Here is a 25432-nt window from a genome sequence, read left to right on the forward strand (position 1 = left end):
CGGTGTGAATGTCTCCCTGCACTGAGGGCAGCTGTGGATTTGTTCCTGATCACACCCTTTGAACTTTTCCATGATTTGTAACATTACACCCATAAACATAAATATATTTCATTGGAATTTAATGTGAAAGATCAAAACAAAAGTTATGAAATACCTTTGATTCATGTACAACAGTATTCAACCTTCTTGTCTCTGAGAGCAACCAGTTGCCCTGAGAAGTTGCCTGATGATTGCAACTGACTGAACAAAGTCCACCTGTGTGTAATCTAATCTCAGTTCAAAGTTCCACAGGACAACAATCAGTTATCACCGCACTAATGTGAAAGTCTGGATGATGAATGAATGAATGAATGAATGAATGAATGAATGAAGAAGAGAGTCTGCTTGTCCTCTGTTCATCATTCATAGAACAACAAGATGAAGTAATGAAGAAAAAGCAACAATGTTAGCATAAACATTTTCCAGAAACACAGTGACTCCCAGAGACTTCACACTCTTTGAACTTTTCCATAATTTGTCAGTTTACACCCACAAATATAAAAATTTTTATTTGGATTTTAACATGAAAGACAAACAGAGAGTGGCATAAAATTGTGAAGTAGAAAGAAAGCTGTTCATGATTAATGTGCAAAAGTTTTCAACCCCCTTTTCTCCAATCAATTGCCCTCAGAAGTTGCCTGATGGATGCTGCTGACTGAACAGAACTTCATCTGAGTGTCATCTAATCTCAGAATAAATCCAGCAGCTCTGCGACGCCTCAGAGATTATCGGGGCTCAAACAGCATCATGAAGTCCAAGGAACACAGCAGACGGGTCAGAGAGAAAAACCAGGAGAAGTTTAAAGCAGATAAATATTTCCCAAGATTTGAACTTTTCAATCCATCATCTGGAAATAGAAAGAGCATGGAACAACGTTAAGCCTACCAAGACAAGTCCTAGTCAAAGTCCAACTAACCTTCCAGGCTGAACAAGGAGAGCTCTGATCAGAGATGCAGCCAAGAGGCTCATGGTGACTCTTTAGTGAGACAAAATATGGAAAAAGAATATTTTTTTAAGCCTCTGTAACAGGATGTCAGGGAGAGTGGAACATGAAATTAATGTTTTTTTTCTCAGGGATGAAAGCCAGCATGTCTGCTGGATGTTTGACCAAGTCAGCAATTTATTTGTTTCTTTGGAGCTTAGGAACATTGTGACGGAGCTGCCACCAGAGGGCGATAGAGGGTCTCAGGAAACTGAAGGGAAGATTGTGAGGAGAAAAAACCCCACAATAATAGTAACAACAATAATCTAATAGAAATTCACGGTAAATGTGTAATCATATTTTTAATAATCAGAACATCTAATCTTTTTTCAATCATTATCATAAAATATAAGTTACAATAACGCTTTTTTGCTGTGCTCATCTTGAATTCATCAAGCTGCTTTGCTCCTCTAGTTAGCGTAGCGATCATGAACTAGAGCAGTTTTAGTCCAGATAAAGACTGAAGGAACCGTCCAGCAGCTCTGACTTCTTTCTTGCTGCTCTTAAACCGTTTCATTGGAGCTCTGGATGGATGTTTGGATCTCTGTCCTGCTGGAAGCTGAAAATCCATCAAAGCATCAAGGCTTCTGAAGACTAAGAGCCAATAGTTGGTGAAGAAAAGCATCCCCACAGCATGATGCTGCCACCACCAGGTTTCACAGTGAGTAATGTGTGCAGGTGAATGTGTCTGTTTCTGTTCAACTTACTATTAAGAAACGACTTTGATTTGATATGTCTTTGTAAATTCATTTTTTTAAGTGTTTGTTGTCATGACAACTGATTCTGGTTCCCGGAGCAGAACCAGGACCAGAACCTGATCTTAAAGCTAAATGTAATCCACTTTAACTCAGGTCAGATTGTTGCTCCTGTAAACATCAGGTTGAATCTGATCTTCTGTAGCATCTGAAGGAAACGTTTCTACACTTTAGACCAAAAAACTCAATATTTGTTGTAATAATGAAGAGAAAAAAATACCAAAATTGTCTGTAATCTAGTTGTTTTATTAAATAATGCCAAACAGAACAACAGACATTTATTTCTCTGATCTAAATCTAAAGAATAGAGAAGAAAACAGCATCAGTTTAAAGGCAAATTTAGTTTCAGTTTTTTCTTTGGATCACAATAAAGAAAACAGAAGAAAATTAATTTCACATCAAAATCAACTGATTTAAACAACATTTGTTCTGCAGATCAGTTCTGTGTCATACAAGAATGAAAGAAAACATCAGCAGAAATCATTAATGGTTCCTGGAGCAAAGAGACTGAGAAGAACTACATTTAAAGCAGAGAAATAAAGAAGAACAGAACAGCAGAACCATGAAGCCTGATCAGTAATCAGAGAGAAGAGAGGAAATCTAGTTGGGTTTAATGAACTCTGCAGAGGATACAAACCCAAAAAAATTCCCAGTCCCAAATCCAGCCAGTAGCGGCTGAGTGAATGTGGTCTGGACTCTGTGGAGGAGAGTCATGGTTTCAGAGACGCTGTAGAAGGACAGAAGACCTGCTGTGTGATCCAGGTAAACTCCTAGTCTGGAGGAAACTGGACCTGAGATGGAGGTCCAGATGTTGTTGTGACCAAATTTAGAACCACTGCAATCTAAAGCCCAAGATTTGTCATTATATCCAAATCCACATTCATTGCCACTTCCTGCTCTGCTGATATTCTTGTATGCGACTGATACAGAAACATAAATTTTCCACTCCACCTCCCAGTAACAACGTCCAGTCAGACTCTCTCTACTCAGAACTTGGGATCTATTAGTGAATCTGTCTGGATGATTAGAATAAGACTGATGTTTATTCATCCATGTCACCTTCCTGTTTCCCTCTGATAGAACCAGCCGTGTGTTTGTTGTGTTTGGATCCAGTGTAATTTCACATGAATATTTCAAGAACTCAGCTCTGGTCTTTGGTTCTGGTTCTGACAGCAGAACATCCACCTCAGTGACCATCAGTGAGATGTTTGTCCACGAGTCTCTCAGGACGTCCTGTAGTTTCTCTCTGAGCTCTGACACAGCTGCTGTCACGTCCTCAAAGTGTCTCAGAGGACGGATGTTGATGCTGGATGAGTGTGTAGACTCACTGAGTGCTGGCAGTGAGGGGTAGTTGAGGAGAAACTGGTTGTGATCCTCTGTGTGTGAGAGCTGCTCCAGCTCAGCGTCTTTCCTCTTCAGCTCAGTGATCTCCTGCTCCAGCTTCTCCTGAACATCTTTGACTCGACTCACTTCAGTTTCCTGCTGGGATCTGATCTGCTGCTTCACCTCAGAGCTTCTTTTCTGGAGGAGACGGATCAGCTGGGTGAAGATCTTCTCACTGTCCTCCACTGTTTTATCAGCAGAGCGACTGATGGCCTCCACCTCCTGTTGAAGCAGCTTCACATCTTCCTCTCTGTCCTGGATTCTCTGCTGGATGTTTCCTCGTCTCTCCTCCAGCTCTCTCTGCCTCTCAGTCCTTTCTGTTGCAGCTGACACTGTGTCATGACCTTTATGTTCCTCCATTAAACAAATGAGACAGACGCACTTCTGATCAGTTCGGCAGAACATCTTCATCACCTCATCATGACGAGAGCAGATGTTCTCCTGCAGGTTCTTGGTCGGCTCCACCAGCTTGTGTTTCTTCATTCCAGGGACATCAAGGTGAGGTTGGAGGTGATTCTTACAGTAGGAAACCAGACAGAATAAACAGGACTTGATGGCTTTCAATTTTCTTCCTGTGCAGAAATCACAGGCCACATCTTCAGGTCCAGCATAGCAGTGGTCAGCAGCAGCAGCAGCAGCAGCTTGGAGTCCAGTCTTCTTCAGCTGCTCCACTAGAGCTGCTAGCATGGTGTTCTTCTTTAGCACAGGCCTCGGTGTGAATGTCTCCCTGCACTGAGGGCAGCTGTGGTTTCCCTTCTGATCCTCTTCATCCCACTGGGTTTTAATACACTTCATACAGTAGCTGTGTCCACAGGAAGTGGTCACCGGATCCTTCAGTAGATCCAGACAGATGGAACAGGAGAAAGTTTCTGGGTCCAGCTGATTCTGCTCCATTTCTGCTCTCGGTCACAGTGACTGTGTGAGTTTCATTTCCTGAACACAGAAACTGGGTTGAGCTTTGACCTGTGAGTCACATGTCAGAGCAGTGAGGCAGCAGCCAATCAGCTTTCACCTTCAGCAGCCGTTGGATCCACCCAGATTGAAGGCGTGTTTGAGCAGGAAGAAGAGAGAGAAATATGAGGCTTAGAGAGAAAGACTGGAAGATGATGAACTGAATGAGTGGAAGAAGAAGAGAGTCTGGTTGTCCTCTGTTATTTATTAATAGAAAAATTAAATTGCACTGAAGTTGTGACTGTTATCTGACAGTAGATGAAATAGTTAAACCTTTCAGAAATAATATACAGTATTTACAATAAATTGTTTAGATAAAATAATCAGAGCTCAGAACAAACATTAACTCAAGAGTTATGGCTATTTATTTAGAAAACTATTCAAAATAAATATCATCCAGGAGGAGCTAGAAGGCCTCAGGATGATGGAGGTAAGATGAGAACAAAAAGAAATAAATAAATTATTCTAATGAAGCTTTATTTATGTATTTATTTTGATCATGATAGCAGTATAAAATAGCAAACACAAACATGGAATACAAGATATACATATTTTTTGTGATCTTAACATGTTTGAAAATGAATAGGAAGAATTAAACAACTTATAAACTCAAACCCCATAAACTCATATTATGTTTTCAGATGGACCCTCATTATTAGATCACAAAAAGGAAAATCTTAACATATTTAAAAGTTACTCAAATTAATAGTAAGAATTTGATATAGTTGATATATCTGAATCTAAATAAAGTAGTAAATAGAGCAAATGTGAACATTATTCTGAGTCCCTATATTCATCTATGCATAAATACAAACATTATTGACTATATAGATTTATGTCCAGCCTTGAATAATCTTATTCATTACAAGCATTCTGACTCATAGATATTTTTATACACATTAAATCACATATAAATCTATATTAACACATAAACCTAAAGAACCTGAACACTCATCAAAATCAAGGTTAATTCATTTGAATTTAATTTCTGTTTCTTTGCCATGAACTCACCAAAACACACACATGCCTCAATATAAACACACACACTCATACGCTCTCACCTCAGTTTACACATTTGTACTAAATATCTCTCACTAATATTTCTGTATTTTGTGAAAATGACCTCCTTATGTTTCATTTTAAATTGTATTAAATTTCCACATTGTTTGAACTCCTCATTTAACTTGTTCCATCATTTTACACTGTTAACTAAATGACAAAAGCTCTTTCTTGTTGTGTATCTTATCAATCTTTAAGCTTCAATAACCCCTGATGTTTCATCCTCCTTCTTTTTCAGGAAACATTCTGCATGAGCTCAGGTTACAGTTTATTTGATGCCTTAAACATCATTTAAACCATTTGAAATTCCACCAAACTTCAAATGGAAGAACTTTAGATTTTAAGAATAATGTGTTTGTTTTCTCATCAAAACTGACGTCATGGATGATTCTAATAACTCAGTGGCTGTAAAGAGTTTTAGTAATTAAGTTCACACTTCTGAATAATATGTGAAATATGACAAAAACAGCCAGTTATAAAGAATATGAAGTGATTTATTATTCAGAATATGTTCAGCTTCAGCCAGGACTGATTTATTTCTACATAGTTTATTCTGTCAATGTTTAATGTGAGGTTTCCAACTCATTTTGCCATCAATTATTACACAGAGGAATTTATTGTCCTATAGTCTTTCTAGAGTTGGACTTGAATTTGAGTTTATTTTTTTGTATCAGTTTCCAACAAATCATGTTTTTAGTCTTGTTCAAATTTAGGTCTAATTCAATTTTAACAGTTAAATTTACTGATTTCTGAGGTGATTACAGGTAGAAGTTGTCGTTCAACAGAAACCAGAAAGTTTGCGTCGTCAGCAAATAAGACAAATTTTACTACATTAGACACTTTGCTAATGTGGTTTATATACCAGTGACAGAATACTGACCCCAGCACTGACCCTTGAGGAACCCCAAATCTCCAGACAGTCAGATTCAGTTTCTCCCATCTTCACAAATCGTTGTCTGCTCTTTAAATAGATTCTCATCCTGTTTAAAACTATCCACTGAATTTCATAATGATCTAATTTTTAATTAAGATAAAATGATTTACTGGCGACCTGTCCAGGGTGACCCCGCCTCTCGCCCTTTGACCCCTGGAGATAGGCACCGTTACCCCTCCTGACCCCAGTGGGAAAAAGGTTGTAAATAAAATGGATGGATGGACATCATGACTTATTGTATCAAATGTTTCTTTGGATCTATGAATTCCTCTCTAGGTCATTTCTCACTCTCTGTTTCCTTGGTCATTTCTCCTATGAGCTCAGCTACGGCTGGTGATGTTGACCGATTTGCTCTGAATCCACATCGACTGCTGTTGAGTAACGTGTGTTTATGTTGAACACAACATGTTTTTTTATTTTTTATCATTGTTATGAAATAGAAGTTAAAGTAACTTATTGAAATCTTATTTGCTGTGCTCATCTTTCTGACTGACTGCCAGTCAAAGCCATGGAGCTGATTTTGAATATTTTTTCCAAAGTCGCATCAATCGACCTCCGTTAACAAATTAACATCCAAAATGTGCGACGAGTCACAAAATCTGGAGGGAGACGATAGATTATATGTGAAGGAGAAATGGGAGAAGGAAGGAAACCATCAGATTCACATTGGTAATCTGTCTGGATTATTATAACAAACTGAAAAATATGACAAACTGGAAAGACAACTGTAAGAGATTGTATCACTCTTTGTGAGCAGATGAAACACACTTTCTACATGTTGATTCTGAATAAATTAAAAATTTGAATTGAAAAAAAAAGATTCATCAAGCTGCTTTGCTCCTCTAGTTAGCGTAGCGATCATGAATTAAAGCAGTTTTAGTCCAGATAAAGACTGAAGGAACCGTCCAGCAGCTCTGACTTCTTTCTTGCTGCTCTTAAACCGTTTCATTGGAGCTCTGGATGGATGTTTGGATCTCTGTCCTGCTGGAAGCTGAAACTCCATCAAAGCATCAAGGCTTCTGAAGACTAAGAGCCAATAGTTGGTGAAGAAAAGCATCCCCACAGCATGATGCTGCCACCACCAGGTTTCACAGTGAGCAATGTGTGCAGGTGAATGTGTCTGTTTCTGTTAAACTTACTATTAAAAACGACTTCGATTTGATATGTCTTTGTAAATACAAGTTTTTTAAGTGTTTGTTGTCATGACAACTGAATCTGGTTCCCGGAGCAGAACCAGGACCAGAACCTGATCTTAAAGCTAAATGTAATCCACTTTAACTCAGGTCAGATTGTTGCTCCTGTAAACATCAGGTTGAATCTGATCTTCTGTAGCATCTGAAGGAAACGTTTCTACACTTTAGACCAAAAAACTCAATATTTGTTGTAATAATGAAGAGAAAAAAATACCAAAATTGTCTGTAATCCAGTTGTTTTATTAAATAATGCCAAACAGAACAACAGACATTTATTTCTCTGATCTAAATCTAAAGAATAGAGAAGAAAACAGCATCAGTTTAAAGGCAAATTTAGTTTCAGTTTTTTCTTTGGATCACAATAAAGAAAACAGAAGAAAATTAATTTCACATCAAACTCAACTGATTTAAACAACATTTGTTCTGCAGATCAGTTCTGTGTCATAAAAGAATGAAAGAAAACATCAGCAGAAATCATTAATGGTTCCTGGAGCAAAGACACTGAGAAGAACTACATTTAAAGCAGAGAAATAAAGAAGAACAGAACAGCAGAACCATGAAGCCTGATCAGCAATCAGAGAGAAGAGAGGAAATCTAGTTGAGTTTAATGAACTTTGCAGAGGATCCAGACCCAAAAATATTCCACACCCAAACTCCAGCCAGTAGCGGCTGAGTGAATGTGGTCTGGACTCTGTGGAGGAGAGTCATGGTTTCAGAGACGCTGTAGAAGGACAGAAGACCTGCTGTGTGATCCAGGTAAACTCCTAGTCTGGAGGAAACTGGACCTGAGATGGAGGTCCAGATGTTGTTGTGACCAAATTTAGAACCACTACAATTTAAAGCCCAAGATTTGTCATTATATCCAAATACACATTCATTGAAACTTCCTGCTCTGCTGATATTCTTGTATGCGACTGATACAGAAACATTCCCTTTCCACTCCACCTCCCAGTAACAACGTCCAGTCAGACTCTCTCTACTCAGAACTTGGGATTTATTAGTGAATCTGTCTGGATGATTAGAATAAGACTGATGTTTATTCATCCATGTCACCTTCCTGTTTCCCTCTGATAGAACCAGCCGTGTGTTTGTTGTGTTTGGATCCATTGTAATTTCACATGAATATTTCAAGAACTCAGCTCTGGTCTTTGGTTCTGGTTCTGACAGCAGAACATCCACCTCAGTGACCATCAGTGAGATGTTTGTCCATGAGTCTCTCAGGACGTCCTGTAGTTTCTCTCTGAGCTCTGACACAGCTGCTGTCACGTCCTCAAAGTGTCTCAGAGGACGGATGTTGATGCTGGATGAGTGTGTAGACTCACTGAGTGCTGGCAGTGAGGGGTAGTTGAGGAGAAACTGGTTGTGATCCTCTGTGTGTGAGAGCTGCTCCAGCTCAGCGTCTTTCCTCTTCAGCTCACTGATCTCCTGCTCCAGCTTCTCCTGAACATCTTTGACTCGACTCACTTCAGTTTCCTGCTGGGATCTGATCTGCTGCTTCACCTCAGAGCTTCTTTTCTGGAGGAGACGGATCAGCTGGGTGAAGATCTTCTCACTGTCCTCCACTGTTTTATCAGCAGAGCGACTGATGGCCTCCACCTCCTGTTGAAGCAGCTTCACATCTTCCTCTCTGTCCTGGATTCTCTGCTGGATGTTTCCTCGTCTCTCCTCCAGCTCTCTCTGCCTCTCAGTCCTTTCTGCTGCAGCTGACACTGTGTCATGACCTTTATGTTCATCCACAGAGCAGAGATAACAGACGCACTTCTGATCAGTACGACAGAACATCTTCATCACCTCATGATGACGAGAGCAGATGTTCTCCTGCAGGTTCTTGGTCGGCTCCACCAGCTTGTGTTTCTTCATTCCAGGAACATCAAGGTGAGGTTGGAGGTGATTCTTACAGTAGGAAACCAGACAGAATAAACAGGACTTGATGGCTTTCAGTTTTCTTCCAGTGCAGAAATCACAGGCCACATCTTCAGGTCCAGCATAGCAGTGGTCAGCAGTAGCAGCAGCAGCTTGGAGTCCAGTCTTCTTCAGCTGCTCCACTAGAGCTGCTAGCATGGTGTTCTTCTTTAGCACAGGCCTCGGTGTGAATGTCTCCCTGCACTGAGGGCAGCTGTGGATTCCCTTCTGATCCTCTTCATCCCACTGGGTTTTAATGCACTTCATACAGTAGCTGTGTCCACAGGAAGTGGTCACCGGATCCTTCAGTAGATCCAGACAGATGGAACAGGAGAAAGTTTCTGGGTCCAGCTGATTCTGCTCCATTTCTGCTCTCGGTCACAGTGACTGTGTGAGTTTCATTTCCTGAAAACAGAAACTGGGTTGAGCTTTGACCTGTGAGTCACATGTCAGAGCAGAGAGGCAGCAGCCAATCAGCTTTCACCTTCAGCAGCCGTTGGATCCACCCAGATTGAAGGCGTGTTTGAGCAGGAAGAAGAGAGAGAAATATGAGGCTTAGAGAGAAAGACTGGAAGATGATGAACTGAATGAGTGGAAGAAGAAGAGAGTCTGGTTGTCCTCTGTTATTTATTAAAAGAAAAATTAAATTGCACTTAAGTTGTGACTGTTATCTGACAGTAGATGAAATAGTTAAACCTTTCAGAAATAATATACAGTATTTACAATAAATTGTTTGCAAAAGACAAAATAATCAGAGCTCAGAACAAACATTAACTCAAGAGTTATGACTATTTATTTAGAAAACTATTCAAAATAAATATCATCCAGGAGGAGCTAGAAGGCCTCAGGATGATGGAGGTAAGATGAGAACAAAAAGAAATAAATAAATTATTCTAATGAAGCTTTATTTATGTATTTATTTTGATAATGATAGCAGTATAAAATAGCAAACACAAACATGGAATACAAGATATACATATTTTTTGTGATCTTAACATGTTTGAAAATGAGTAGGAAGAATTAAACAACTTATAAACTCAAACCCCATAAACTCATATTATGTTTTCAGATGGACCCTCATTATTAGATCATAAAAAGGAAAATCTTAACATATTTAAGATTCACCCTGAGCGGTTTGTTCCACTTCTCTGGAGTCTATTTGGTTTATTTTTCATTCTATCAGGGGTCTCAAACTCCAGTCCTCTAGGGCCGCAGTCCTGCAGTTTTTAGATGTGCCACAGGTACAAAACACTGGAATGAAATGGCTTAATGACCTCCTCTTTGTGTAGATCAGTTTTCCAGAGCCTTAATGACCTAATTATTTTGTTCAGGTGTGGTGAGAGGCAGATCTAAAACTTGCAGGACTGCGGCCCTGCAGGACTGGAGTTTGACCAAAATTAATTTTAAATTATTCCTCCTTAATAGACCCCTGATAAGTTAACAAGCTGTAGGGTTATTTTATAGCAACCCGACACCATGCCTAATCCTAAAACAGCCAAATCTTCCGCTTATAAACCAACTGAAGAGCCAACAAGGAAGAATATTCTAACTAGCAAAGAAGCTAATCAGGGAGCTCAACAGCACGAGCTGCTTGCTAGCTGCTCTGACGCTCTCGCCGCAGATATTTCTCAATCTGTCACTGAGAAGATTTCAGCTCTGATGGATATGAAATTTAAGGAGTTTGCCACCACTTTGAGTAACATCTCTGCTAAATTAGAAGCCAACACGGAGCGCATCACGGATGCAGAGCACCGCATTTCAGCGGTGGAGGATGACGTGTCGGCGATGGGACCCAGGCTGGAGGAGCTGGAGTCGAAAGTGCGCATTCTGACAGAGAAGTGTATCGACCTGGAGGGACGGAGCCGCAGGGATAATATCTTGATTTACAACCTCAAAGAAGGCACGGAAGGCCGACAACCAGTGTCATTTTTTGAGAGGCTCCCAACTCTTCTTGGCTTGGAGTCTAAGCGGGGCGTCATTAAGATCCGCGGGCTCACCGGAGCCTTGGACCGCCGAGACCTGACCAGCCGCGCGCTGTGATTGTTAAGCCGCATCATTCCAGAGATACATCCAGGATCCTGGCGGCTCCGCTCACATACGATCAAGGCCAAACGATCTTTATCAGACAGACTATGACGGCTGCTGTCAAGGAGATGCGCCGTGCGTTTAACTGGGTGTGAGAACTTCTTATCAAGAAGGAGGTGAGATTCTCCATGCTATACCCGGCTGTTCTGTCTTTTACGCACGGAGGGAAAACCCGATCGTTTCGTTCACCCAAGGATGCACTTACTCTCCTGGACGAACTGAACTGAGATCATCTTACGGAATGATTGGATGACCACGTTGGACCTGACCTGGAGGTTGATGCTCTACTTTTTCTTTCCTTTTCTTTTCGGTGCAGAACTCTGTTGCAAAGGTATGTGGCTAACTGTTGGACAGATACTTCGCGATTTGGACTTTTGTTTATTTTGTGCCTCGTACGGATAAACAATATATGATAAAAAATATATGCTGGTTGCTAAAATTTATCACTTATACAGTTAAATTTGCTATGGCTCGGGCTGGGGGTGGGGGGCTTAGCTTTAGGGAGGATGGATGGTCTTCTTTTCTCGGCGGCGACTCTTCTCGGATTCATGTGCCCCAGTTTTCGTTCTCTTACTGCGGTTGGCGTTCTGGAGCCGCACAGGGGAGAGGAGAGCAGGGTGGGGGGGTTGGAGTTTGTATGGGGACCATCGTTTGGGGATGGTTGTTCTTTCGTTCACGAAGGTTTTTTTTTCTCGTTACTGTTTACGCCAATGTACAATGTAAGCTAGCTATTTTTCATGTCACCAAACTGCCGATTTTTCAATTACTTTTTGTAAACTCATGGAGGTCTACTACAGCTCCTGGCACTTTCTCTCTCACAGATTGTCAAGCTTTCATCAGCTTTACTATGAGTGATCTCAAAATAGTCTCCCTTAATGTTAAGAGAATAAATAATGTGATAAAAAGACAAAAGACCCTAACATTCTGGAAAAAGGAAAACACAAAAATAGCGTTATTATCAGAAACCCACTTAACTGACAATGAGCCCCTTAAACTGAGGAGGAATTGGGTGGGCCAGGTATTTTACTCGTCACATAACTCTAAGAGTAGAGGAGCTGCCATTCTAATCCATCGCAGTCTTCCTTTTACATTGGAGAAAACTATGAGCGACAATGATGGCCGATATGCTCTCATCTCAGGTTATCTTTATGGAGAACACATTTTAATAGGTTGCATATATGGTCCAAATATATATGAGGCTACTTTCTTCCCAAAACTTTTGTCGGATATTGCTTCGGTACACACACCGTATATTGTATTGGGGGGGATTTTAATTGCATTCATGACCCATGTGTTGACCAGTCTCCTCCTAGATCTACTACAACATCAAGAAAAAGTCTGAGATTGTATGGCAAGCCGTTTTAACATAAATTCGGTTGTACCGCCCTTACATTCAAGATATCTCAAATTGTCTTATGACTAGACTTTTTAGCGATTTAAGATATCTCTAATTACATTCTGACTAGTCGAAATGACGTCAGATTTACCATTGACTTGTATGGAGACTTCAATTCAAGATATCTACAATGAATTACTGACTATCTGAAATACACATTTCAGATATCTACAATTAAACTACAACTAGTCATAAAGTGAATTCAAGATATCTCAATTTTAGTTTTGACTAGTCATAATTCTAATTAAAAATATCTCAAATGACACCATAATTCAAGATATCTTAAATGTATTTTTGGATAGGAGAAATGTAGTTTTGACTAGTGAAAACTAAATTATAGATATCTTAAAAGCAAATAATGACTAGACAAAATTCCTTCTAAGATATCTCTTTTTTCTTCTTGTTTTTCTCCGAAGAGTTTTTACGGCGCTAGTGGCTCGTATTTTTTTTTCCACAGTAGGCTGACAGGAAACAGGGAAGGAGAGGGGGGAAGACATGCGGCAAAGTTCGTCGGGACCGGGAGTCGAACCCGCGACGTCCGCATCGAGGACTAGGGCCTCCAAACGTGGGGCGTGCTAACCCCCTGCGCCATCACAGCATGCCCCCTTTTAAGATATCTCTAAATGAATTAGAGATATCTTGAATTATTCAGCTTTTCCATTTAAGATATCTTAAATTGACATTCTGACTAGTCAAAATGACATTATTGATATCTTGAATTAGCATTCTGTCTAGTCAAAACGTCACAGATTTACGTAGCATTTTGGCGGACAGGCATTCTGGCCTTAGGCTACTTTATTGCGCTGGTCCGTGGTCCACAATGAGAGGTCAGTCCAGCTCAAATGCTCGTGTTTTCAACACAATATTCAGCGCTGCAGCTCGTGCTCGACATAAATTAAGAAATACGGATAATTTATTCTCTGCAACAGTAAGACTTTTTCGACGTCAAGGTAAGTGGATGTTCAGATGTCGGTTCGTATAACTGTAGCTTACCAGGCTACGTTAGCTTCGTGCTAGTGGAATAATGAAATTTTAATTGGGAAAATTTAAGTAGCCTATTTAGTTAGCACTAGAGTTGCTATTCGCCCTATAAAATACGGAATAGTCCAGTATTTTGCGTCCCGTATTGAAGCGATATGGGAAGCGATTTGTTGTGTATATGATTTGTTCTCATCTCGCACCAGCAGCGGGCGAGAGGCGGGTACACCTGGACAGGTAGCCAGTCCATCACAGTCTTTGTTCATTATGAGAAATTAAATTATTGGCTTTCACATTTTCATTTCACAATTTTCATAATCTACATGAGAAGCCATGGTGGGCGTTCCTTATTGAAACTTATGAAAGGTGGCAACCCCTTTTTTAATTTAGACACTAATTCAGTAACGGAAAATACTAAAACGTTGAGTCGCTGCGAATCCTCATATTTGGTTCAGAAATAAAGCCAAGTTATCAAATAATTTAAAACTATAGAGGCTTTTCAAACCTCAGGAATGACAAACTGGCCGGCGATCAGCAGCGCTCCCAGCAAGTTGTCTCTAATCAGCTAGAAAATAAGAAACAAAATACAAATAAACTAAATAATCTAAATTCTAAGATTTAACTGAAAATGGTGAAATACCTCCTACAATGTCTTTAAGAGTACATGCTGGATACCTTATAACAAAGATACAGAGCAATAAAAACCAGGAAAAATCGCCTAAAAAACAGTTTTTACCCGATGGCAATCATGGCACTAAATTCAAAGGCATAAGAACTTCTGCTCTTGACACCACTTTGTTAAAAATGTAAATTCTGTTGCGACACCTCCAGGAGCTGCAACCATCTTCTGATGTCTATTTATTTCTCATTTTGTACTATTTATTTCTTTATCTTTGTATATTATGTATATACACATAACCTGCATCTTAACTTGAGTCGAGCAAATCTCAATCTCTTTGTAATCTGTTGATGACAATGACAAATAAATCTTATCTCATCTCATCTCATGAGCTCAGGTTACAGTTTATTTGATGCCTTAAACATCATTTAAACCATTTGAAATTCCAACAAACTTCATATTGAAGAACTTTAGATTTTAAGAATAATGTGTTTGTTTTCTCATCAAAACTGACATCATGGATGATTTTAATAACTCAGTGGCTGTAAAGAGTTTTAGTAATTAAGTTCACACTTCTGAATAATATGTGAAATATGACAGAAACAGCCAGTTATAAAGAATATTAAGTGATTTATTATTCAGAATATGTTCAGCTTCAGCCAGGACTGATTTATTTCTACATAGTTTATTCTGTCAATGTTTAATGTGAGGTTTCCAACTAATTTTGTCATCAATTATTACACAGAGGAATTTATTGTCCTATAGTCTTTCTAGAGTTGGACTTGAATTTGAGGGTTTTTTTGTATCAGTTTCCAACAAATCGTGTTTTTAGTCTTGTTCAAATTTAGGTCTAATTCAATTTTAACAGTTAAATTTACTGATTTCTGAGGTGATTGCAGGTAGAAGTTGTCGTTCAACAGAAACCAGAAAGTTTGCGTCGTCAGCAAATAAGACAAATTTTACTACATTAGACACTTTGCTAATGTGGTTTATATACCAGTGACAGAATACTGACCCCAGCACTGACCCTTGAGGAACCCCAAATCTCCAGACAGTCAGATTCAGTTTCTCCCATCTTCACAAATCGTTGTCTGCTCTTTAAATAGATTCTCATCCTGTTTAAAACTATCCACTGAATTCCATAATGATCTAATTTTTAATTAAGATAAAATGATTTACTGGCGACCTGTCCAGGGTGACCCCGCCTCTCGCCCTTTGACCCCTGGAGATCAGCACCGTTACACCTCCTGACCCCAGTGGGAAAAGGTTGTAAATAAAATGGATGGATGGACATCATGACTTATTGTATCAAATGTTTCTTTGGATCTATGAATTCCTCTCTAGGTCATTTCTCACTCTCTGTTTCCTTGGTCATTTCTCCTATGAGCTCAGCTACGGCTGGTGATGTTGACCGATTTGCTCTGAATCCACATCGACTGCTGTTGAGTAACGTGTGTTTATGTTGAACACAACATGTTTTTGTTCAATCAAAACATCTTAATTTGTTTTATTAATATTTTATCATTGTTATGAAATAGAAGTTAAAGTAACTTATTGAAATCTTATTTGCTGTGCTCATCTTTCTGACTGACTGCCAGTCAAAGCCATGGAGCTGATTTTGAATATTTTTTCCAAAGTCGCATCAATCGACCTCCGTTAACAAATTAACATCCAAAATGTGCGACGAGTCACAAAATCTGGAGGGAGACGAAAGATTATATGTGAAGGAGAAATGGGAGAAGGAAGAAAACCATCAGATTCACATTGGTAATCTGTCTGGATTATTATAACAAACTGAAAAATATGACAAGCTGGAAAGACGACAGTAAGAGATTGTATCACACTTTGTGAGCAGATGAAACACACTTTCTTCATGTTGTTTCTAAATAAATTAAAAATTTGAATTGGAAAAAAAAGATTCATCAAGCTGCTTTGCTCCTCTAGTTAGCGTAGCGATCATGAACTAGAGCAGTTTTAGTCCAGATAAAGACTGAAGGAACCGTCCAGCAGCTCTGACTTCTTTCTTGCTGCTCTTAAACCGTTTCATTGGAGCTCTGGATGGATGTTTGGATCTCTGTCCTGCTGGAAGCTGAAACTCCATCAAAGCATCAAGGCTTCTGAAGACTAAGAGCCAATAGTTGGTGAAGAAAAGCATCCCCACAGCATGCTGCTGCCACCACCAGGTTTCACACTGAGTAATGTGTGCAGGTGAATGTGTCTGTTTTCTGTTCAACTTACTATTAAGAAACGACTTTGATTTCATATGTCTTTGTAAATACAAGTTTTTTAACAGTTTGTTGTCATGACAACTGATTCTGGTTCCCGGAGCAGAACCAGGACCAGAACCTGATCTTAAAGCTAAATGTAATCCACTTTAACTCAGGTCAGATTGTTGCTCCTGTAAACATCAGGTTGAATCTGATCTTCTGTAGCATCTGAAGGAAACGTTTCTACACTTTAGACCAAAAAACTCAATATTTGTTGTAATAATGAAGAGAAAAAAATACCAAAATTGTCTGTAATCCAGTTGTTTTATTAAATAATGCCAAACAGAACAACAGACATTTATTTCTCTGATCTAAATCTAAAGAATAGAGAAGAAAACAGCATCAGTTTAAAGGCAAATTTAGTTTCAGTTTTTTCTTTGGATCACAATAAGGAAAACAGAAGAAAATTAATTTCACATCAAAATCAACTGATTTAAACAACATTTGTTCTGCAGATCAGTTCTGTGTCATAAAAGAATGAAAGAAAACATCAGCAGAAATCATTAATGGTTCCTGGAGCAAAGAGACTGAGAAGAACTACATTTAAAGCAGAGAAATAAAGAAGAACAGAACAGCAGAACCATGAAGCCTGATCAGTGATCAGAGAGAAGAGAGGAAATCTAGTTGAGTTTAATGAACTTTGCAGAGGATCCATACGCAGAATAATTCCACACCCTAAATCCAGCCAGTAGCGGCTGAGTGAATGTGGTCTGGACTCTGTGGAGGAGAGTCATGGTTTCAGAGACGCTGTAGAAGGACAGAAGACCTGCTGTGTGATCCAGGTAAACTCCTAGTCTGGAGGAAACTGGACCTGAGATGGAGGTCCAGATGTTGTTGTGACCAAATTTAGAATGTTTACAATCTAAAGCCCAAGATTTGTCATTATATCCAAATCTACATTCATTGCCACTTCCTGCTCTGCTGATATTCTTGTATGCGACTGATACAGAAACATTCCCTTTCCACTCCACCTCCCAGTAACAACGTCCAGTCAGATTCTCTCTACTCAGAACTTGGTGTTTATCAGTGGATCTGTCTGGATGATTAGAATAAGACTGACGTTCTTTCCTCAGTCTCACCTTCCTGTTTCCCTCTGATAGAACCAGCCATGTGTTTGCTGTGTTTGGATCCAGTGTAATTTCACATGAATATTTCAAGAACTGAGCTCTGGTCTTTGGTTCTGGTTCTGGTTCTGACAGCAGAACATCCACCTCAGTGACCATCAGTGAGATGTTTGTCCATGAGTCTCTCAGGACGTCCTGTAGTTTCTCTCTGAGCTCTGACACAGCTGCTGTCACGTCCTCAAAGTGTCTCAGAGGACGGATGTTGATGCTGGATGAGTGTGTCGACTCACTGAGTGCTGGCAGTGAGGGGTAGTTGAGGAGAAACTGGTTGTGATCCTCTGTGTGTGAGAGCTGCTCCAGCTCAGCGTCTTTCCTCTTCAGCTCACTGATCTCCTGCTCCAGCTTCTCCTGAACATCTTTGACTCGACTCACTTCAGTTTCCTGCTGGGATCTGATCTGCTGCTTCACCTCAGAGCTTCTTTTCTGGAGGAGACGGATCAGCTGGGTGAAGATCTTCTCACTGTCCTCCACTGTTTTATCAGCAGAGCGACTGATGGCCTCCACCTCCTGTTGAAGCAGCTTCACATCTTCCTCTCTGTCCTGGATTCTCTGCTGGATGTTTCCTCGTCTCTCCTCCAGCTCTCTCTGCCTCTCAGTCCTTTCTGTTGCAGCTGACACTGTGTCATGACCTTTATGTTCCTCCATTAAACAGATGAGACAGACGCACTTCTGATCAGTACGACAGAACATCTTCATCACCTCATCATGACGAGAGCAGATGTTCTCCTGCAGGTTCTTGGTCGGCTCCACCAGCTTGTGTTTCTTAAATGTAGCTGAATCATAATGAGGCTGAAGGTGTTTCTCACAGTAAGATGCCAGACAGACTAAACAGGACTTGATGGCTTTCAGTTTTCTTCCAGTGCAGAAATCACAGGCCACATCTTCAGGTCCAGCATAGCAGTGGTCAGCAGCAGCAGCTTGGAGTCCAGTCTTCTTCAGCTGCTCCACTAGAGCTGCTAGCATGGTGTTCTTCTTTAGCACAGGCCTCGGTGTGAATGTCTCCCTGCACTGAGGGCAGCTGTGGATTCCCTTCTGATCCTCTTCATCCCACTGGGTTTTAATACACTTCATACAGTAGCTGTGTCCACAGGGAATAGTCACCGGATCCTTCAGTAGATCCATACAGATGGAACAGGAGAAAGTTTCTGGGTCCAGCTGATTCTGCTCCATTTCTGCTCTCGGTCACAGTGACTGTGTGAGTTTCATTTCCGGAAAAAAGAAACTGGGTTGATTGTTGACCTGTGAGTCACATGTCAGAGCAGTGAGGCAGCAGCCAATCAGCTTTCACCTTCGGCAGCCGTTGGATCCACCCAGATTGAAGGCGTGTTTGAGCAGGAAGAAGAGAGAGAAATATGAGGCTTAGAGAGAAAGACTGGAAGATGATGAACTGAATGAGTGGAAGAAGAAGAAGAGAGTCTGGTTGTCCTCTGTTATTTATTAATAGAAAAATTAAATTGCACTGAAGTTGTGACTGTTATCTGACAGTAGATGAAATAGTTAAACCTTTCAGAAATAATATACAGAATTTACAATAAATTGTTTGCAAAAGACAAAATAATCAGAGCTCAGAATAAACATTAACTCAAGAGTTATGGCTATTTATTTAGAAAACTATTCAAAAATAAATATCATCCAGGAGGAGCTAGAAGGCCTCAGGATGATGGAGGTAAGATGAGAACAAAAAGAAATAAATAAATTATTCTATTGAAGCTTTATTTATGTATTTATTTTGATAATGATAGCAGTATAAAATAGCAAACACAAACATGGAATACAAGATATACATATTTTTTGTGATCTTAACATGTTTGAAAATGAGTCGGAAGAATTAAACAACTTATTAACGCAAACCCCATAAACTCATATTATGTTTTCAGATGGACCCTCATTATTAGATCACAAAAAGGAAAATCTTAACATATTTAAAAGTTACTCAAATTAATAGTAAGAATTTTAATGTAGTTGATATATCTGAATCTAAATAAAGTAGTAAATAGAGCAAATGTGAACATTATTCTGAGTCCCTATATTCATCTATGCATAAATACAAACATTATTGACTATATAGATTTATGTCCAGCCTTGAATAATCTTATTCATTACAAGCATTCTGACTCATAGATATTTTTATACACATTAAATCACATATAAATCTATATTAACACATAAACCTAAAGAACCTGAACACTCATCAAAATCAAGGTTAATTCATTTTAATTTAATTTCTGTTTCTTTGCCACGAACTCAACAAAACACACACATGCCTCAATATAAACACACACACTCATACGCTCTCACCTCAGTTTACACATTTGTACTAAAAATCTCTCACTAATATTTCTGTATTTTGTGAAAATGACCTCCTTATGTTTCATTTTAAATTGTATTAAATTTCCACTTTGTTTGAACTCCTCATTTAACTTGTTCCATCATTTTACACTGTTAACTAAATGACAAAAGCTCTTTCTTGTTGTGTATCTTATCAATCTTTAAGCTTCAATAACCCCTGATGTTTCATCCTCCTTCTTTTTCAGGAAACATTCTGCATGAGCTCAGGTTACAGTTTATTTGATGCCTTAAACATCATTTAAACCATTTGAAATTCCACCAAACTTCATATTGAAGAACTTTAGATTTTAAGAATAATGTGTTTGTTTTCTCATCAAAACTGACATCATGGATGATTCTAATAACTCAGTGGCTGTAAAGAGTTTTACTAATTAAATTCACACTTCTGAATAATATGTGAAATATGACAAAAACAGCCAGTTATAAAGAATATTAAGTGATTTATTATTCAGAATATGTTCAGCTTCAGCCAGGACTGATTTATTTCTACATAGTTTATTCTGTCAATGTTTAATGTGAGGTTTCCAACTCATTTTGTCATCAATTATTACACAGAGGAATTTATTGTCCTATAGTCTTTCTAGAGTTGGACTTGAATTTGAGTTTGTTGTTTTTTTGTATCAGTTTCCAACAAATCATGTTTTTAGTCTTGTTCAAATTTAGGTCTAATTCAATTTTAACAGTTAAATTTACTGATTTCTGAGGTGATTACAGGTAGAAGTTGTCGTTCAAGAGAAACCAGAAAGTTTGCGTCGTCAGCAAATAAGACAAATTTTACTACATTAGACACTTTGCTAATGTGGTTTATATACCAGTGACAGAATACTGACCCCAGCACTGACCCTTGAGGAACCCCAAATCTCCAGACAGTCAGATTCAGTTTCTCCCATCTTCACAAATCGTTGTCTGCTCTTTAAATAGATTCTCATCATGTTCAAAACTATCCACTGAATTCCATAATGATCTAATTTTTAATTATGATGAAATGATTTACTGGCGACCTGTCCAGGGTGACCCCGCCTCTCGCCCTTTGACCCCTGGAGATCGGCACCGTTACCCCTCCTGACCCCAGTGGGAAAAAGGTTGTAAATAAAATGGATGGATGGACATCATGACTTATTGTATCAAATGTTTCTTTGGATCTATGAATTCCTCTCTAGGTCATTTCTCACTCTCTGTTTCCTTGGTCATTTCTCCTATGAGCTCAGCTACGGCTGGTGATGTTGACCGATTTGCTCTGAATCCACATCGACTGCTGTTGAGTAACGTGTGTTTATGTTGAACACAACATGTTTTTGTTCAATCAAAACAATTTAATTTGTTTTTTTATTTTTTATCATTGTTATGAAATAGAAGTTAAAGTAACTTATTGAAATCTTATTTGCTGTGCTCATCTTTCTGACTGACTGCCAGTCAAAGCCATGGAGCTGATTTTGAATATTTTTTTTCAAAAGTCGCATCAATCGACCTCCGTTAACAAATTAACATCCAAAATGTGCAACGAGTCACAAAATCTGGAGGGAGACGATAGATTATATGTGAAGGAGAAATGGGAGAAGGAAGGAAACCATCAGATTCACATTGGTAATCTGTCTGGATTATTATAACAAACTGAAAAATATGACAAGCTGGAAAGACGACAGTAAAAGATTGTATCACTCTTTGTGAGCAGATGAAACACACTTTCTTCATGTTGATTCTGAATAAATTAAAAGTTTGAACGGAAAATAAAAAGATTCATCAAGCTGCTTTGCTCCTCTAGTTAGCGTAGCGATCATGAACTAGAGCAGTTTTAGTCCAGATAAAGACTGAAGGAACCGTCCAGCAGCTCTGACTTCTTTCTTGCTGCTCTTAAACCGTTTCATTGGAGCTCTGGATGGATGTTTGGATCTCTGTCCTGCTGGAAGCTGAAACTCCATCAAAGCATCAAGGCTTCTGAAGACTAAGAGCCAATAGTTGGTGAAGAAAAGCATCCCCACAGCATGCTGCTGCCACCACCAGGTTTCACACTGAGTAATGTGTGCAGGTGAATGTGTCTGTTTTCTGTTAAACTTACTATTAAAAACGACTTCGATTTGATATGTCTTTGTAAATACAAGTTTTTTAAATGTTTGTTGTCATGACAACTGATTCTGGTTCCCGGAGCAGAACCAGGACCAGAACCTGATCTTAAAGCTAAATGTAATCCACTTTAACTCAGGTCAGATTGTTGCTCCTGTAAACATCAGGTTGAATCTGATCTTCTGTAGCATCTGAAGGAAACGTTTCTACACTTTAGACCAAAAAACTCAATATTTGTTGTAATAATGAAGAGAAATAAAATACCAAAATTGTCTGTAATCCAGTTGTTTTATTAAATAATGCCAAACAGAACAACAGACATTTATTTCTCTGATCTAAATCTAAAGAATAGAGAAGAAAACAGCATCAGTTTAAAGGCAAATTTAGTTTCAGTTTTTTCGTTGGATCACAATAAAGAAAACAGAAGAAAATTAATTTCACATCAAAATCAACTGATTTAAACAACATTTGTTCTGCAGATCAGTTCTGTGTCATAAAAGAATGAAAGAAAACATCAGCAGAAATTATTAATGGTTCCTGGAGCAAAGAGACTGAGAAGAACTACATTTAAAGCAGAGAAATAAAGAAGAACAGAACAGCAGAACCATGAAGCCTGATCAGTAATCAGAGAGAAGAGAGGAAATCTAGTTGAGTTTAATGAACTCTGCAGAGGATACAAACCACAAACTATTCCCAATCCCAACTCCAGCCAGTAGCGGCTGAGTGAATGTGGTCTGGACTCTGTGGAGGAGAGTCATGGTTTCAGAGACGCTGTAGAAGGACAGAAGACCTGCTGTGTGATCCAGGTAAACTCCTAGTCTGGAGGAAACTGGACCTGAGATGGAGGTCCAGATGTTGTTGTGACCAAATTTAGAACCTTTACAATCTAAAGCCCAAGATTTGTCATTATATCCAAATCCACATTCATTGCCACTTCCTGCTCTGCTGATATTCTTGTATACGACTGATACGGAAACATAAATTTTCCACTCCACCTCCCAGTAACAACGTCCAGTCAGACTCTCTCTACTCAGAACTTGGTATTTATCAGTGAATCTGTCTGGATGATTAGAATAAGACTGAAGTTCTTTCATCCATGTCACCTTCCTGTTTCCCTTTGATAGAACCATCCGTGTGTTTGCTGTGTTTGGATCCAGTGTAATTTCACATGAATATTTCAAGAACCCAGCTCTGGTCTTTGGTTCTGGTCCTGACAGCAGAACATCCACCTCAGTGACCATCAGTGAGATGTTTGTCCATGAGTCTCTCAGGACGTCCTGTAGTTTCTCTCTGAGCTCTGACACAGCTGCTGTCACGTCCTCAAAGTGTCTCAGAGGACGGATGTTGATGCTGGATGAGTGTGTAGACTCACTGAGTGCTGGCAGTGAGGGGTAGTTGAGGAGAAACTGGTTGTGATCCTCTGTGTGTGAGAGCTGCTCCAGCTCAGCGTCTTTCCTCTTCAGCTCAGTGATCTCCTGCTCCAGCTTCTCCTGAACATCTTTGACTCGACTCACTTCAGTTTCCTGCTGGGATCTGATCTGCTGCTTCACCTCAGAGCTTCTTTTCTGGAGGAGACGGATCAGCTGGGTGAAGATCTTCTCACTGTCCTCCACTGTTTTATCAGCAGAGCGACTGATGGCCTCCACCTCCTGTTGAAGCAGCTTCACATCTTCCTCTCTGTCCTGGATTCTCTGCTGGATGTTTCCTCGTCTCTCCTCCAGCTCTCTCTGCCTCTCAGTCCTTTCTGTTGCAGCTGACACTGTGTCATGACCTTTATGTTCATCAACGGAGCAGAGATAACAGATAGACTTCTGATCAGTACGACAGAACATCTTCATCACCTCATCATGACGAGAGCAGATGTTCTCCTGCAGGTTCTTGGTCGGCTCCACCAGCTTGTGTTTCTTAAATGTAGCTGAATCATAATGAGGCTGAAGGTGTTTCTCACAGTAAGATGCCAGACAGACTAAACAGGACTTGATGGCTTTCAGTTTTCTTCCAGTGCAGAAATCACAGGCCACATCTTCAGGTCCAGCATAGCAGTGGTCAGCAGCAGCAGCAGCTTGGAGTCCAGTCTTCTTCAGCTGCTCCACTAGAGCTGCTAGCATGGTGTTCTTCTTTAGCACAGGCCTCGGTGTGAATGTCTCCCTGCACTGAGGGCAGCTGTGGATTCCCTTCTGATCCTCTTCATCCCACTGGGTTTTAATACACTTCATACAGTAACTGTGTCCACAGGGAATCGCCACCGGATCCTTCAGTAAATCCAGACAGATGGAACAGGAGAAAGTTTCTGGGTCCAGCTGATTCTGCTCCATTTCTGCTCTCGGTCAAAGTGACTGTGTGAGTTTCATTTCCTGAAAACAGAAACTGGTTTGAGCTATGAGCTGTGAGTCACATGTCAGAGCAGAGAGGCAGCAGCCAATCAGCTTTCACCTTCAGCAGCCGTTGGATCCACCCAGATTGAAGGCGTGTTTGAGCAGGAAGAAGAGAGAGAAATATGAGGCTTAGAGAGAAAGACTGGAAGATGATGAACTGAATGAGTGGAAGAAGAAGAGAGTCTGGTTGTCCTCTGTTATTTATTAATAGAACAGGAAGTAATGAAGAAAATGCAACAACGTTAATGGATATATTTTCCAAAATACATAAATAATATGTTCATACAATAGAGGCAACTTTTTATTTTAAGAAAATGAGGAAATAATATAAGATAGTGTCATTAAAATGTATTTTTTTAATCGTTGAGTTCAGATGTGGTTTGAGGAAAGTTAAAATGTCAACTCCAGGAAATTATCAAATCTGTAATATGATAAATGAACTCAGTGAATATCCATAGTGAATCTTATTGGACTTGTTTAACAATGTATGGGAATGAAAACCATTACGTTACATTAGTAAAAGTTACTAAAGACGTTATAGTAGTACTAAAACCAAAATCTTGGAAAAATTATAAACATTCATATTTCAATCCGTTTTGTCATCAACTTGCTGGAACAATATTCACATGACAGGTCTGATCAGACACAATATGCTGTCAGCATAACAAATTACGTATCATGCAGGTCTGTCATATAAAATCCCAATAGATTGAACTGAAGTTGGTGGCTGTTGTCTGATAATAGATAAAACAGTTAAACATTTTAAAAATAATATACTGTATTTTATAGTAATGTTGGGAACACTCCCAGATAAAACATAAAGAAAATAAAAAATATACTGTATATTACAGTAATTCCTTATAAAATAGTATAAAAATAATAAGAGCTAAAAACAAACATTAACTCAAAAGTTAAGGCTATTTATTTGAATATCTGGAAACTTTACTATTCCTCGTCGGTGCAGCTTTCTAAAGCTGTCA

The 25432-nt window shown here is 39.3% G+C and overlaps 3 protein-coding genes across 4 annotated transcripts; all 3 read right to left on the reverse strand.

Moving 5' to 3' along the window:
* Positions 1-1764: 1764 nt before the first annotated feature.
* LOC116735197 (tripartite motif-containing protein 16-like) lies at positions 1765-9640 on the reverse strand. 2 transcript variants are annotated; one of them, XM_032586903.1, is made up of 2 exons: positions 9018-9640; positions 1765-3503 (listed from the first exon to the last, which is right to left on the reverse strand). In XM_032586903.1, the coding sequence occupies exons 1-2, from the start codon at positions 9562-9564 to the stop codon at positions 2377-2379; spliced, it is 1674 nt and encodes a 557-aa protein (XP_032442794.1). In that variant the 5' UTR covers positions 9565-9640; the 3' UTR covers positions 1765-2376. The 2 variants fall into 2 exon arrangements, with proteins under 2 accessions (XP_032442794.1, XP_032442793.1); XM_032586902.1 differs by having other exon boundaries at positions 1765-3509; positions 9024-9639.
* Positions 9641-16784: 7144 nt separating this feature from the next.
* Positions 16785-18868, reverse strand: LOC116735198 (tripartite motif-containing protein 16-like). Its single transcript, XM_032586904.1, has one exon. It carries the CDS (start codon positions 18835-18837, stop codon positions 17164-17166), a length of 1674 nt encoding a protein of 557 aa, XP_032442795.1. The 5' UTR covers positions 18838-18868; the 3' UTR covers positions 16785-17163.
* A 3474-nt stretch (positions 18869-22342) lies between these two features.
* Positions 22343-24422, reverse strand: LOC116735199 (tripartite motif-containing protein 16-like). Its single transcript, XM_032586905.1, has one exon. It carries the CDS (start codon positions 24390-24392, stop codon positions 22722-22724), a length of 1671 nt encoding a protein of 556 aa, XP_032442796.1. The 5' UTR covers positions 24393-24422; the 3' UTR covers positions 22343-22721.
* Positions 24423-25432: the final 1010 nt, after the last annotated feature.

The sequence above is a fragment of the Xiphophorus hellerii genome, chromosome 16 (genome assembly GCF_003331165.1).
Source record: "Xiphophorus hellerii strain 12219 chromosome 16, Xiphophorus_hellerii-4.1, whole genome shotgun sequence".
In the NCBI taxonomy this organism is placed as follows: domain Eukaryota; kingdom Metazoa; phylum Chordata; class Actinopteri; order Cyprinodontiformes; family Poeciliidae; genus Xiphophorus; species Xiphophorus hellerii.